This window comes from Heterodontus francisci, chromosome 19, assembly GCF_036365525.1.
Source record: "Heterodontus francisci isolate sHetFra1 chromosome 19, sHetFra1.hap1, whole genome shotgun sequence".
In the NCBI taxonomy this organism is placed as follows: Eukaryota; Metazoa; Chordata; class Chondrichthyes; order Heterodontiformes; family Heterodontidae; genus Heterodontus; species Heterodontus francisci.
The window spans coordinates 66,054,975-66,069,002 of record NC_090389.1 but is presented as its reverse complement, the minus strand read 5'-3'; the positions used below and the strand labels follow the sequence as shown (position 1 = coordinate 66,069,002).

Sequence of the window (14,028 nt, the reverse complement as noted above, 5' to 3'; positions counted from 1 at the left end):
GGTTTATTGCTTGTCACAGAGCTTACTTCTGCTCTCCCAACTAACACCACCAGCCAGTGCTGGCTCGCTCTTCTTTATATCCAACACCTGTTCACCCTATTATCTTGAACTACCAGGTATTTATCATCCATTAACAGAACTTCAGACCCTGTGAGGAATCCTGCAGCAGAGGAGAGGTACAACACTTACCATGGCTCCACCCCAGCAACCACTGAGCAAGCTACTGGGCTGCTGAAGACAAGATTTCGGTGCCTCCATCGAGCCGATGGAACCCTGCAGTATGCCCCAGCGAGGGTCTCGCGTATTGTGGTGGTCTGCTGTGCTCTGCCCAATCTAGCACTACAGAGGGGGGAGGCCTTGCATGAAGGAGGATGAGGAGGACATGGAGGAGGCTAGTGAACAGGCAGCATTGGATCTTGAACCCCTTGCACCAGCGGCCTAGCACATTGAGTAATGGGCAAGGGAGGCAAGGGACAATCGCATACTTACCCACTTCCAGCCACTATGATGACCTCTCAGAGTAAACTCAATAAAGACTCACCTCAATGTATTCAGTCTGACGCCTCCTGTCTATCTGGATTCTGTGCCTAGCACCCAGCTTAACTACGTGCTCTAGCATATCTGAGACGCTTACCAAAGGAGGGTTGTGCCTACACTGGCAGCCCAATGAGGGAGGAAGGGTGAAGGCAGCATCTCACAATTAAAGTATGAAAGAATAAGCATTTTTCAGCAATGAACATGAACAGTAATAACAATAGAACTTTCTAGCACAATACAAATGGCAAATGGCAAACCCTCATGAGACCCCATGAAACCCCAAGTGTGTCTAGGTGGTTTCCTTAATATGTTTACGAGTGCTTCTACAAGGTGTGACCCCTGCAATAGCAGCGAGGCTGGAGGCAGGCCCTGGAGGGCTCCAGCTACCTAAGGGTTTCCTGCACAGGTGCAAGACTCTCCTCAGGCATTGTGGCTACTGGAGCTGGGTTCACTGGCAAAGGGGCTGAGGAGTCGGTGTCCATATTTAGACTGTCCTGAGGCAAGTCCCAGTTGTGGAGGTCAGCCTCTCCTCCTCCCTTTCAAAGGTCACTTGAACATCCCTGCTGACCAGAGAAGGATGAGGACCTGTAGAAGACTCCAGGTGCTTCGTCTTTTTCTCGCCTTGTCACTGCTGCATTGAATTCATGGCCAAGTTCTGTACATACTTGTGGGATCTGGCTCTCCATGAGGGTCACCAAGCTCTCAATGGAGGAAGCCACATGCTCACACGCCTGTGACATAGCATGGATGAACTCCTCCATTGTCCGCTCATGGCTGCACATTGCCTCTGACATCTCCACCTAATGTTGCCTTACCTCTATCTGCAACTCCAGCATGCCCTGTGCTGTCAACACCAGAGGCTCATCATCAACCTGGGGCTCAGCATGGGCCTGGCCACCCACAGCCCTCCAGAATCTCCAGGGAGGCATCGCTAAAATATGGGACCACCCACTGTCTTGCCTGTGCCATATTATGACGTCCTTCTCTGAGGGCCAGGGCTGGAGGGTCCAGGAGTTACAATACCGGGTCCAGCAGCAATCCAGAATCAGTAAATCTCTCAAAGGCAGCAATGCAAGCAGGGCTGACAGTGCTTTAAATATGGTGCCAGCACCTGCTCTGGAGTCATCTGACACCGCAATCAGTGCCTTAGAGCCCACTCTCATCGCGTAATTGGATGGGCCCCATGCCTCTATTATGCTAAGTTGGCTGCTGCCACGTAATCGCGGTCGGCGGACTGCGCACATCGCGAGGGGCGACGGCACCCATTTCCGGGACTGCTGCTGGGACCCGGGGCAGGGACGCTAAATTCAGCCCAGTATTTCTGTAGTTGCTGATGACTGTTGACATGAATATCACAGTTAGTCTTTGGACGGATGCAGTTTATTTGAGGGTAGAAGGGCTCGGATTAATGTTGCACATGACAGTGAATGAGTTTCTAGGAAAGAGCACTGGCTGCAGGCAGATGTGGACAGCTCCCACATCACACATATTACAATTCATGAGAGCTGTGGCACAATGTGAAGGAGCCCTCTGAGCAATGTGGATGCAATTAGTGAGGCCCTGGACTTGTGAGAAGCCTGATATTGGTAAGAACCCCAGCACTTTGTCCAAGTGTTTCTGGATGTCCACAGGGAAAGTGATGAAAGTGTTTGCTCTAGCAAACATGGTATTAGTCATCTGCTTAATGCAAACAGACTGAAAGACACTTGATAGCCCCTGTGGCAGCCAGGAAGGAGCTGGAGGCTAAGAAGCTAAGGATTGCAGTAACCTTGACTGCAATAAGCAAAGCTATGCTCACTGTGGCAGTTGGTTGCAGGTCTTATTGCAGGTGGCATTACAACTCTGTACAGCTTCCTAAGAACTACAGACAGGCTATCTTGGGTCTATAAACTCTGTTTGGAGGTTGAGGATTCCTGTAAGCACACCACCGTCTATTTACTCTCCCAGAAACTGCTGCCCCTTGGCTCCTCTTCTTCCTCCTGTTGCTTCTCCTCTTGCCACAGTGGAGTTTCCAGAAGGACCACCATTAAGAAAACAGTGCCTAACCAGAAGAGTTCAGAATGTTTTATAGCCTCTACAAGAGATGGTCCAGGTGTACAAAAAACTGCAGTGTAATCCTAGGAAAGTGCATTTTACCCAAGAGCAAGTGAAGATCTATTTAACTATCACTAAAAGTGGCCACCTCATGTATTGCTCATAGTTTGTGGATGAGATGAGACAAAAATATATCAGGAGTCTTGACAACATAGTTTGACCCTAATTTGTACATATTCATTAGACCCCTGCCTGTTTCTGCCTAAATCAAGATCCACTGAACACTGGACAGCCAGCAATAAGTCAGCAGTTTTGGTTCATTAAAATTTTTGTCTCACTACTGCCTTGTTTCTACATAAACTACAACAACTACTTGTATTTATAGAGCACTTTTAACATAGTAAAACATTACAGGAGCAGTTAGCAAACAAATTTTGATACAGAGCCACATAATGAGATATTATGACAGATGACTAAAAGCTTGGTCAAAGAGGTATCTTTTAAAAAGCCTCTTAAAGAAGCAGAGATAGAGGGCAGGATTTTTGAGGCCTGATAGAGATAGGACCAGAGGCGGGCAGACCCAGAATTTCCTGCAGGCGGCTGGAATGCTGGTTTGCTGGCACCATCTCGCCCCCAAGCCATTTTTGAGAAGGTCAAGTTGGGGGTGGAACGGTTACCTGCCTGCAAGTGGAGGTAAATAAGGGACCTATTAAGGCTCCTTTCCCACGCCGACTGGAATTTTCCAGTCGGTAGGCAGACTCCACACTGCAGCTGAAACACGGCCAGTTAAACAAGGTGGTCTCCGGTGGGGGGGTTGGGCAGTACTTCATCCTATTAAGAAACACATCCCACCCCCAACCCCCTCCCCCCCCCCCCCCCACACCTGTGGCCACTGGCCATCCAGTGGATGGGTTGCCCATCCATGATCACAGCCAGGCAGCTGTGGCCTTTTTAAATTTAAACTTTATTACCTGGCCTTCAGAGGATGCCTCCATCTTGAAGTGCCCTCTCTCTCTCCACGTAGGAATCAATAGCTCCCACCTCAGCCAGTGGGACTGCCGATGCATCATTGCTGGAGGGCCTCCTATTGGTCCTCCAGCCTCAGGAGCCCACCCGCCATGCTTAATTGGATGGCAGGTGTGCACTCTGGCTATTAATTGGCTGATCCTGCAAAAATCGCTGTTGGGTGACTATTCCCAACACAGTGCAGGGTTGGGACCCGCATTTGATCCCAAAGTTGGGGTCCCAACCCTAAACAGAAAATCCAGCGCAGAGAGTTGGAGAGGTTTAGGGAGGGAATTCCAGGGCTGAGGGCCTAGGCAACTGAAGGCACAGCTGCCAATGATGAAGTGAAGAAAACTGGGGATGTGCAAGAGGCCAGAACTGGAGAATCACAAAGTTCTAGGAGAGTTGTAGGGTTAGAGGAAGTTACAGGGATAAGAAGGACAAGGTCATGAAGGTATTTGAAAACAAAGATGAAATTTTAAAATAAAGACATTGCCTGTTGAGAGAAAATGTAGGTCAGCAAATACAGGGTTGATGGGTGAAAGGGACTTAATACAAATTAGGGCACAGGCAGCAAAATTTCAGATTAGCTCACGTTTACAGAGGGTTCAAGGTGGGATGCCAACCAGGTGGGTTACAACGGGAGGGTAGTGAGACAAAGTAGTTCCCAATATATTTTGAGTGTTAGTTGAGTTGCAGTGTTTGCAATAATCTTGAATAACTTATGATGTCCATCAAAGTTATCTGTCTTCATGTCGATGATGCAATACGATAATCAGATATTGAGTGTGATGGCAGCCATCCGTCTCAGGAGATGATGAACTGCACCAGGGTGTATGCCACTTCTGGACTGAACATCATCCATTGAGGCTGTAGGGCCAACTCGTGAGTGGCAATCTCTTCCACAGCTGGTACAGATGAATAACATTGGCCTGAGGTCGACTGATGTTTTTTCCTTCTACTGGGCTCTCTTTTCCACCATCTGGTCGTTTCTTTTGTCCTCTGGTTTTTCCACACCCTTCCTGACTGCTTGGCTCCAGGCACTCCAGTCAGCAGCAAGGACTTCCCATGCATCGTCTCTAATGCCAGTCAACTTGAGGTCTTGCTTGCAGACATCCTTGTTTCGCTGATGTGGGTGACCTGTTGGTCTTATACCGATAGCAAACTTGCCATAGAGCGTGTCTTTGAGGATGTGGCTGTCATCCATTTGGCTCACATGACCCAGACAATGGAGTTGCCGCTGACTCAAGAGGGCAAACATGCTGGGGATCCCTACACGCTAGTGCACCTCCATATTCGGCACTCTGTCCTGCCAGGAGATGCCCAATATTTGTCCGAGTCAGCAGAGGCAGAAGCTGTTCAGCCATTTTTCTTGGCTTGCATAAGTTGCCCATGTTTTGCTACTGTAAAGGAGGGTGCTGAGAACACAAGCCTGGTGCATGCAGAGCTTTGTATTTTCGTTTAGTTTGCTGTTGGTCCACATTCACCTTCTCAACTTTGACATGACAGCTGCGGCCTTGGCAATCCTGGTGCTGATTTTCACATCAAGGGACAGGTTGCTGGTGATTGTTGATCCAAGGTATGTGAAGCTGTCGTTGACCTCCAGAGTGAGGTTGTCGAAGTTGATGGAAGGTGGAGTTTCAACATGTTGGCTCATAACTTTGGTCTTCCTGAAACTGATTCTCAGTCCAAACTCCTTGCCGGCCTGGGAGAACTGATCTACAAGCTGTCTTAAGGGAACTTCAGTATGGGATGCCATCAAATAAAGAATTTGCAACATATTTCTTTATGTTGATGATCCAATACAAAAATCAGATATTGAATAACCCTTGCCTATCCAGTAAACACACACAGAAAAAGATATCTGCAAAGACTTCTAGCAAAAGCAGCTCATGTTATGTCAATTAATTCTTTTTCAATGATCTGAATGAATGTATGGATTGGAAGGTTATCGAAGGTCATAAGGAAAGCACAGACATAGATGATTAAATATTCTATTGGCCATAATGGCTCCTGTGTTGTTGGATTCATGAAAGTGGTTTCAATGAAATGCAACTGATGATGGTTAAATAAAGAAAATGAATAAAATAAATGTTGAAATAGAATCAATAGCTCCAACCAGTACTATTTTACATAAATATATAAGCTAACAATTAAATCAATTTCCTAGGTGATCTTGAGATTCAGAAGATATTTCATAGAAATTTATTTTCTTGAACAATTAGCTGTGTTTTTCTATCTCCCTTAGGGGATTAAATTATTTGGGTAAAGTATTAAATTATTGTACAGTCATGCAAACAGACCTGTTGTCATTCCAACCTCTCTTACATTCTTTTTGCATTGTTGGTTCGCTATCTTTTCAAAGATTGGAACTAAAAACTAAGACTTTATTTCTACATAAAATAGTGCTGTTTTAGTGGTGGGAGCAGCAACATCTATTACCGCTACATCATTACAGTGGCAACCTATATTTGTGTCAGTATTACTAATTTGATTTTACATAAAATGGCCTAGATTCAGAGATTAACAATAGTAAAAGGGCATAATGGAGATAACAGTATTTAATCATATAGTCATGTGGAATTGCATATGAAAAGATTAACACACTGAGTGGGAATGTAAAGGATAAGAGCAGAACTACAGATTTACACTGGTCTGGTTTTGCTTACAGCAGAAAGGCTCTAGATTAAACAATCCAATGTTTGAAATGAATTTTGTTGTTTCGCGGGGTTTGTGATAGTATGAATCAATTTTTCACCAGCACAACAGGTACACATTTATGATCTTTTACAGGTCATGGACTGTACAATGCCATTGATTGGGGAGCACCAGGCTGAAGACAGAGAACTTCTAACTGAACTGGTCTTAGCCAAAATGAACAAACTGATACCAAGGGCACCTATTCCAGCACCTCAGAGGCCTGCTGCCACGCAACAACCACAGGCAAGCAAATCAGAAAACAAAAATTCATCTAATGTGCTTACCTCTTTTTATTGTGCATATTTAAAGTGTAGGACATGATGATCTAAATCTTTCAGCAATATTTGTTACTATGGAAGTAATAGCTGGAATTTAACAGTGAGGCGGTGGCCCCGCCCACCAGCTGGAAAGCTGGGGGCAAGCCTGCATCTACTGGGCCTGAAAGCCATGCTGCTATCTTGCGTGGGTCAGACCCTTACTTGGCTTCCGCACCTCTGAGGCAAGAAGTCCCGTCTCCAAGAATTGCAAGCCAATCAGAGGGCGAGGGGGTGTTGGAGTGTAGGGTGGGGCGACTGTTTTAGTGGGGTGGCCTGTGGTGCTGGGGGGTCCCTACATGGAGCACAGGGTGCCCAATCAGGAGGGCCCCCTCAGCCCGCAAGGAGACCGCAATGTATTAGTAGGTGGCCTCCTCAAATGCTGAAATGCCTGTCTGCCACTGGTAAAATAGCAGCAGAGAAGGGAAGAGGCCCTTAGGCGGCAATTATTTGTCCACTTAAGGGGCTCAATTGGCCTAAGGGCGGGTGGGCCATTTGCCACCTCCCGCACCATTGTTAGAATAGCAGTGGGGTGGGTAAGCCACAGGCACAGCAGCCCCCACCTCCCACATGATTTTAAGCCCCCCTCCCCACCTCCCGGCCAGCTCCCAGAGGGAGGTGGGGGTTAAATTCTGGCCTATGTGTTGATAATATACTATAAGGCATCATTAAGTTCTGCACCTCGATGTAATCTAACTGCAACTTACCCTCCTTGCAAAGCATCCAGGTACAATATTATCTTGGCTACTAGACTACTGGTGGTTTAAACCTAATGTTTCCTTTGATTAGTCATGCAAAGGACTGGACTCTAAATGCAGAATTCCTTATAACAGTAATACAGTATATGCAGCAACAGTTAAATTTTCCATTAGTAGCCCAATTTTATAAAGTATCTTTCACAATACCATTCTGACCTATAGAGCTGCATTTCCCATTTCAACAAAGCTATCAGTACCATCCGCATTTTAAAGGCAGCTGACAGTTGCAACTTCCTAGTAACTGTAAACAGCCCAGCAGCAGTATATGTCATGTAAACAATGCTGGCAACAGCATTTTAGCATTTAAAATAGAAGAAGCTTAACTTAGAGCCACCCTGGTACCTGTTATTCATCTCTTTGTGTAGCTTAAATTTTTTTTTTCAAAAATATACCTTTTTCATAAAAATCTGTAAAAAAAAATACATTACAAAACAGTTCAAAACAGTTCCAAGCTGACATTCCAGAAAGTGCAAAATAAATCAGTTTTCTTCAATACAGAACGTGAGTTGCCTCACAACCCTTCCAGTCCATTTTACCTGCAACTTACATTTGAATTACACAGTAAACTCATATTTTGGTGCATACAGCCCGAGGGGTTTTACACAGGTTCCAGCCCCTTGGTTCACTATGGTGGGAGGACCTTACACAGTGACCTTTCCCCATTGACCCTTTGCAGCGTCTGTCACAAGTTTTAGTGCGTCCCTCGGCACGTAGTCCTGGACCTTGGAATGTGCCAGTCTGCAACACTCAGTCGTGGACAACTCTTTGCACTGGAAGACTAGCAGGTTTCAGACAGACCAAAGAGTGTCTTTCACCGAGTTGATGGTCCTCCAGCAGCAGTTAATGTTTATCTCGGTATACGTCCCTGGGAACAGACTGTAGAGCACAGACTCTGTGGAGCCAGGAAAAGCCGCCTGTGAAAACCAGGTGGCTGCAATCATCCCGGGAGGGGGGCCCTGCTCATCGGGCATAGGGTGACAATGGAGGGCCGCCCCTGCTACCCCAACCACCCCCAGCACTCAACACGCCCCCCCCTTCCCCCCAACCAACCACCCTTGCCTTGCCGGGGCCCGACCGATTACCCCCGGCGAGGCAACCAAAACCTACCTGTCTTCCCGGCTCCATGTCTTCAGCTGTGCTACAGTCCCAGCAGTGGCCACCATTCCTGGTTGCAGCTGCCTCCTTTTTCCTCTCCTTCTCAGAATGATTTTCCTCGCTGGGGGAGGGTTTCTAGTCTCCTATGCAGCACGAGGCGCATTCACCGTTCCTTCCTCCAGCCTTTCCTTGCACCCTATGCGTAACTGAGACAGCGCTTGGGGCAGGTCTTGTAGAGGTGGCCTGCCCCACCATACAGGTTGCAGCACTTACTCTGCTTACAGTCCTTTGTGTGATGGCCTTCCTGCTTGCAGTTCTTGCAGACGACTGTGCTGCAGTTGGCCACCACATGACCAGATTTGCCACAGATCCAGCAAACTCTGGGCTGCCCTGCGTAGACCAAGAAGCCTTGACGTCTCCTGATAGCGAAGCTGGAGGGAGGATGGATGACGGCTCCATTGGCATTGACCTTCAAGGTGACCTTGACCTGCCGCTTGCTGGTCCAAATCCCAAAGGGATCCTGGTCCTCGGTGCTGCTGCCGGCCACCTCAACGTACCTGGCGAGGAAGGTGAGCACATCAACGACAGGAACATGGGGGTTGTAGAGGTGGATTGTCACCAACTGGTCATGTTGCGTTGGCAGCGTGAAGAGTGGCTCCGCCGTGAGGATGGACAGCGGCGCCTGGTTTCCTCTCTCCTTGAAGACCTTCAGGAACTTGATGCATCCCACCACATTCATGAACGTCACATTGATATATCCACTGCTGGGGAAGTCCTGCAGACAGAAGATGTCCGCAGCATGGAATCCACAGCACTCAATCAGGATTTTCTTCACCGAGAAGGAACGGTAGATGGGTGCACCTCCTTAACTATCTTTCACTGCCACCCTAACAGTGTTACGCACCCCCTGGCCTGGAGCTCTGGTGTTGGTTGCAGCCATTTTTTGCTTGAAGCTTCCCTGGGACAGGTACTAATACCTCAACCAACAGGAAAACAACAGTCATGGTAGATCTCCAATCCCAAAGGGTGAAATACCAGAAAAATGGCACTGAAACCCCCCCCAAAAAAACCCCAGAAAAAAACACAAAAACAGCACCTGCAGGATCAAAGGTCACTGATCATGGTCTCTCCCCTGCCAGGTAAGTATGTATGGCTTAAATGTTTCCCTGCTACACTCAGCTAATAGTTCATGTGGCCTAAGATGGCCCCAATTGTTGTCATGTACTATTCAACAGCTCTTCATGGTGATGGGGGTGAAGTGAAGTGGATTAAAACAAAGACACCAGAACCAAAATAGACATTATATGTGAAAACAGAACCTTCTGTGATGAATTGATTGCTTTTTTTCTCAAATCTATGTTTTAAATAGTTATTTTCATGCTACTACTTTAGCAATTAAATGCACCAATCATAAACAAACCCCCCCACCTTGTCTGACGTATTTCATTCATTACCAATAGGTAGATGGTTATCACATTCGTACTTTTGAGCAGCTACTGGTGGCACATCAGAACTTCCTAGACCAATACTAGCAATGCAAGTAGATTAAATCTAAATGCCAGACTTATTTTGGATTCAATCTTTTCTGTTGTAGGGTGGAAGTTTGAAGGAGGCACAGACACAGCCAGGCTCATTTCCTCAGCAGCGACCACCACCACAAGGTTGTTTACAGTATATTCTCGACTGTAATGGCGTTGCAGTAGGACCAAAACAAGTCCAGGCTTCCTAAAAAAAAATAAAAGGATGTTGATTTTTAGCTAAAACAGAAAAGTTTTCCGCGCAATTTTGGCAGTGTTTCAGTGCTGACCTGGACTGTGTTTTTCTATGCAGTGTCAACTGTACTGTCTGATGTTTATTTGTCAATGTTTGTGCTCGTAATTTATGGCTATGTTTTACTGTACATTTTGTGATTTTGGGACTGCAGTTTAAGCCAGTGTTGTAAACAGTACACACAACTGTGCCTATACAGAGTCCAGTGCTGCTGTACTTCATTCAATAGCTAGATATGGTGTTTCAAAGTACTTTATGTTGTGAGGTGAATGGTTTCAGAGTTATTCCTTTGCTTTTACCACGTACTATATACTTGTTGTTCTGCATGGGAATTAATGGAACAGGTAAAGATCATTTTAAAAGCTTGAACTTTATATTATTAACTTATGAGTTAATACTTCGTTCTTTTTGTGCTAATGAGCCAGATTTTTTAGTCTTCTAACTTTTTTTCTTAGTTCCTATAAAAAGTATGGTAATTCTGTCTATCACTCCCACAGTTATGACATTTTAGTTTAATGAATTACAGAAGCTCTAGTCTAGAGAGTAATTTGAGCAAAGGATGACACCAGCAGCTCAAAAGAGGCATTACAAGGCAATATTAACCTTAAGCTATGAAAAAGGTAATTCTGCACTAATTAGTTAATAAATTTCATGCCCATGTCAGATCCTCAGGTTACAAACAGTTAGTTCTGACTTATTAAGGAAATTATATTATACACATTGGCTTATCAATTACAATATTCCAACATTTAAAACAGTTAAATGTTGATGGATAGCACACAATTGGGAAGATGGAATATGCAATTTGTGCAAAAATTTAAAAGAGCTGATAAGCCAAAAAGTATGCAGACCTTGCTCAGGACTGAACTATACTAGAGATCATGTTAGCTTCTGTTTATACCAAGGTAAGAATGTGAACTCCTCAACTAGTATTGCATTTCTTAATAGAACTTGGCATCTAGAGTTAGGTCACTGAAGCTTTAGTCTTTTCATTTTCGGATCCAAACTAGATGTTCTGTGTTAAAACTTTCATTTTCATTAAAAGTATGCATATTTTCTTGATTTCTCTTTAATATTGGTAGGAGTGCCCTTGCATTTTAACAAAAAAAATTATCGCACCACATTAAAAAAAATTATAGGCCATATTTTCCTCTATGCAAAAAAGGGGTTGCATGCCCTATTTTCCCACAGATTTTTGAAACCTGGAAAAATCTCGATCCGAAACTATGTAGATTGCTAAGAAATAAAAACAAAAAAAATGCCGGAAATATTCAGCAAGTCTGGCAGCATCTGTGGGGAGAGAATCAGAGTTAACATTTTAGGTCAATGACCTTTCATCCGAACTGGCAAAGGTTAGAAATGTAATAGGTTTGAAGCAAATAAAGCGGGGGTGGGGCCAGAAATAACAAAAGGGAAGGTGTTGATAGGACAGAGGGTCACAGAAAATAACTGACAAGAAGGTCATGGAACAAAGGCAAAGGGTGTGTTAATGGTGTGCTGAAAGACAAAGCATTAGTGCAGAGAAGGTGTTAATTGACAGAAAAATGAACAGCCCTGGCCAAAAACACAAACATGAAAAAAAAGTGGGCAGGCACATGGTAAAAAAAATGATGAAACAAACTAAAGTAAAAAGAGAAAAAGCAAGAATATAACTAAAAATAAAAAATAGGTGCCCATCATGCTCTGAAATTATTGAACTCAATGTTCAGTCCGGTAGGCTGTAGCGTGCCTAATTGGTAAATGAAATGCTGTTCCTCGAGCTTGCGTTGATGTTCAGTGGAACACTGCAGCAAGCCCAGGACAGATATGTGGGCATGAGAGCAGGAGTGTATGTTGAAATGGCAAGCAACCAGAAGCTCGGAGTCATGCGTTCGGACTGAGCAGAGGTGTTCTGCAAAGCGGTCACCCAATTTGCGTTTGGTCTTCCCAGTGTAGAGGAGACTGCATTGCGAGCAGCGAATACAGTACACTAAATTGAAAGAAGTACACGTAAATTGCTGCTTCACCTGAAAGGGGTTGTTTGGGGCCTTGGATAGTGAGGAGAGAGGAGGTAACAAAGCAGGTATTACACCTCCTGCGATTGCATGGGAAGGCGGCGTGGGAAGGGGATGAGGTGTTGTGGGTAATGGAGGAGTGAACCAGGGTGTCGTGGAGGGAACGAGCCCTTTGGAATGCTGACAGGGGACGGGAGGGGAGGGGAAGATGCATTTGGTAGTGGCATCATGCTGGACGTGGTGGAAATGGTGAAAGATGATCCTTTGGATGTGGAGGATGGTGAGGTGAAAGTGAGGACAAGGGGAACCCTGTCACGGTCCTGGGAGGAAGGGGAAGGGGTGAGGGTAGAGGTGCAGGAAATGGGTCAGACACGGTTGAGCACTTCTGATATGTCTTCCTTTTTCCTCAACCGAGGATTCCCCCCCACTGTGGTTGACAGAACCCCATTTCCCACACCTCTACCCTCACCCCTTCCCCTCCCTCCCAGAACCAGAACAGGGTTACCCTTGCCCTCAGTTTCCACACCACCAGCCTCCACATCCAAAGGATCATCCTCTGCTATTTTCGCCACATCCAGCGTGATGCCACTACCAAACGCATCTTCCCCTACCCTAAAATAAAAGCAAAATACTGCGGATGCTGGAAATCTGAAATAAAAACAAGAAATGCTGGAACCACTCAGCAGGTCTGGCAGCATCTGTGGAAAGAGAAGCAGAGTTAACGTTTCGGGTCAGTGACCCTTCATCGGAACTGACAAATATTAGAAAAGTCACAGGTTATAAGCAAGTGAGGTGGGGGTGGGGCAAGAGATAACAAAGGAGGTCTAGATTGGACCAAGCCACATAGCTGACCAAAAGGTCACGGAGCAAAGGCAAACAATATGTTAATGGTGTGTTGAAAGACAAAGCACGAGTACAGATTAGGTGTTAATACACTGAATATTGAACAGCAGCAAGTGCAAACCTGAAAAAGAACAATGGGTAAGCAAACTGAACAAACTAAGATGAAATGAAATAAATGCAAAAAAAAAGGATAGTAAAAAATGTAAAAAAGAATGTTAAAAAAAGGAAGAAAAAATAACTAAAAATGAAAGTAAAATGGGGGGCTGTCGTGCTCTGAAATGATTGAACTCAATGTTCAGTCCGGCAGGCTGTAGTGTGCCTAATCGGTAAATGAGATGCTGTTCCTCGAGCTTGCATTGATGTTCACTGGAACACTGCAGCAATCCCAGGACAGAGATGTGAGCATGAGAGCAGAGGGGAGTGTTGAAATGGCAAGCAACCGGAAGCTCAGGGTCCTGCTTGTGGACTGAACGGAGATGTTCTGCAAAGCGGTCACCCAGTCTGCGCTTGGTCTCCCCAATGTAGAGGAGACCACACTGTGAGCAGCGAATACAGTATACTACATTGAAAGAAGTACAAGTAAATCGCTGCTTCACCTGAAAGGAGTGTTTGAGGCCTGGGATAGAGAGGAGAGAGGAGGTAAATGGGCAGGTATTACACCTCCTGCGATCCCCTACCCTACCCTGTCAGCATTCTGAAGGGATCATTTCCTCTGCGACACCCTGGTCCACTCCTCCATTACCCCCAACACCTCGTCCCCTTCCCATGGCACCTTCCAATGCAATTGCAGGAGGTGTAATACCTGCCTTTTGCTTCCTCTCTCCTCACTATCCAAGGCCCCAAACACCCCTTACAGGTGAAGCAGCAATTTACATGTACTTCTTTCAATTTAGTATACTGTATTCGCTGCTCACAATGTGGTCTCCTCTACATTGGGAAGACCAAACACAGATTGGTGACCGCTTTGCGGAACACCTC

At 45.6% G+C, this 14,028-nt stretch overlaps 1 protein-coding gene across 2 annotated transcripts in view; it reads left to right on the top strand.

Annotated features, from left to right (window-relative positions):
• Window positions 1-10,172, top strand: part of syn2b (synapsin IIb) — a 420,009-nt gene extending 409,837 nt beyond the window's left edge. Inside the window, exons 10-11 of one of the 2 annotated variants that reach the window (XM_068051834.1) lie at window positions 6,370-6,519; window positions 10,038-10,172. In XM_068051834.1, coding sequence (XP_067907935.1) covers window positions 6,370-6,519; window positions 10,038-10,172 — 285 coding nt within the window. Of the gene's footprint in view, window positions 1-6,369; window positions 6,553-10,037 lie in introns of both variants that reach the window. The other variant, XM_068051835.1, reaches the window with a different exon arrangement.
• The last annotated feature ends 3,856 nt before the right edge of the window (window positions 10,173-14,028 follow it).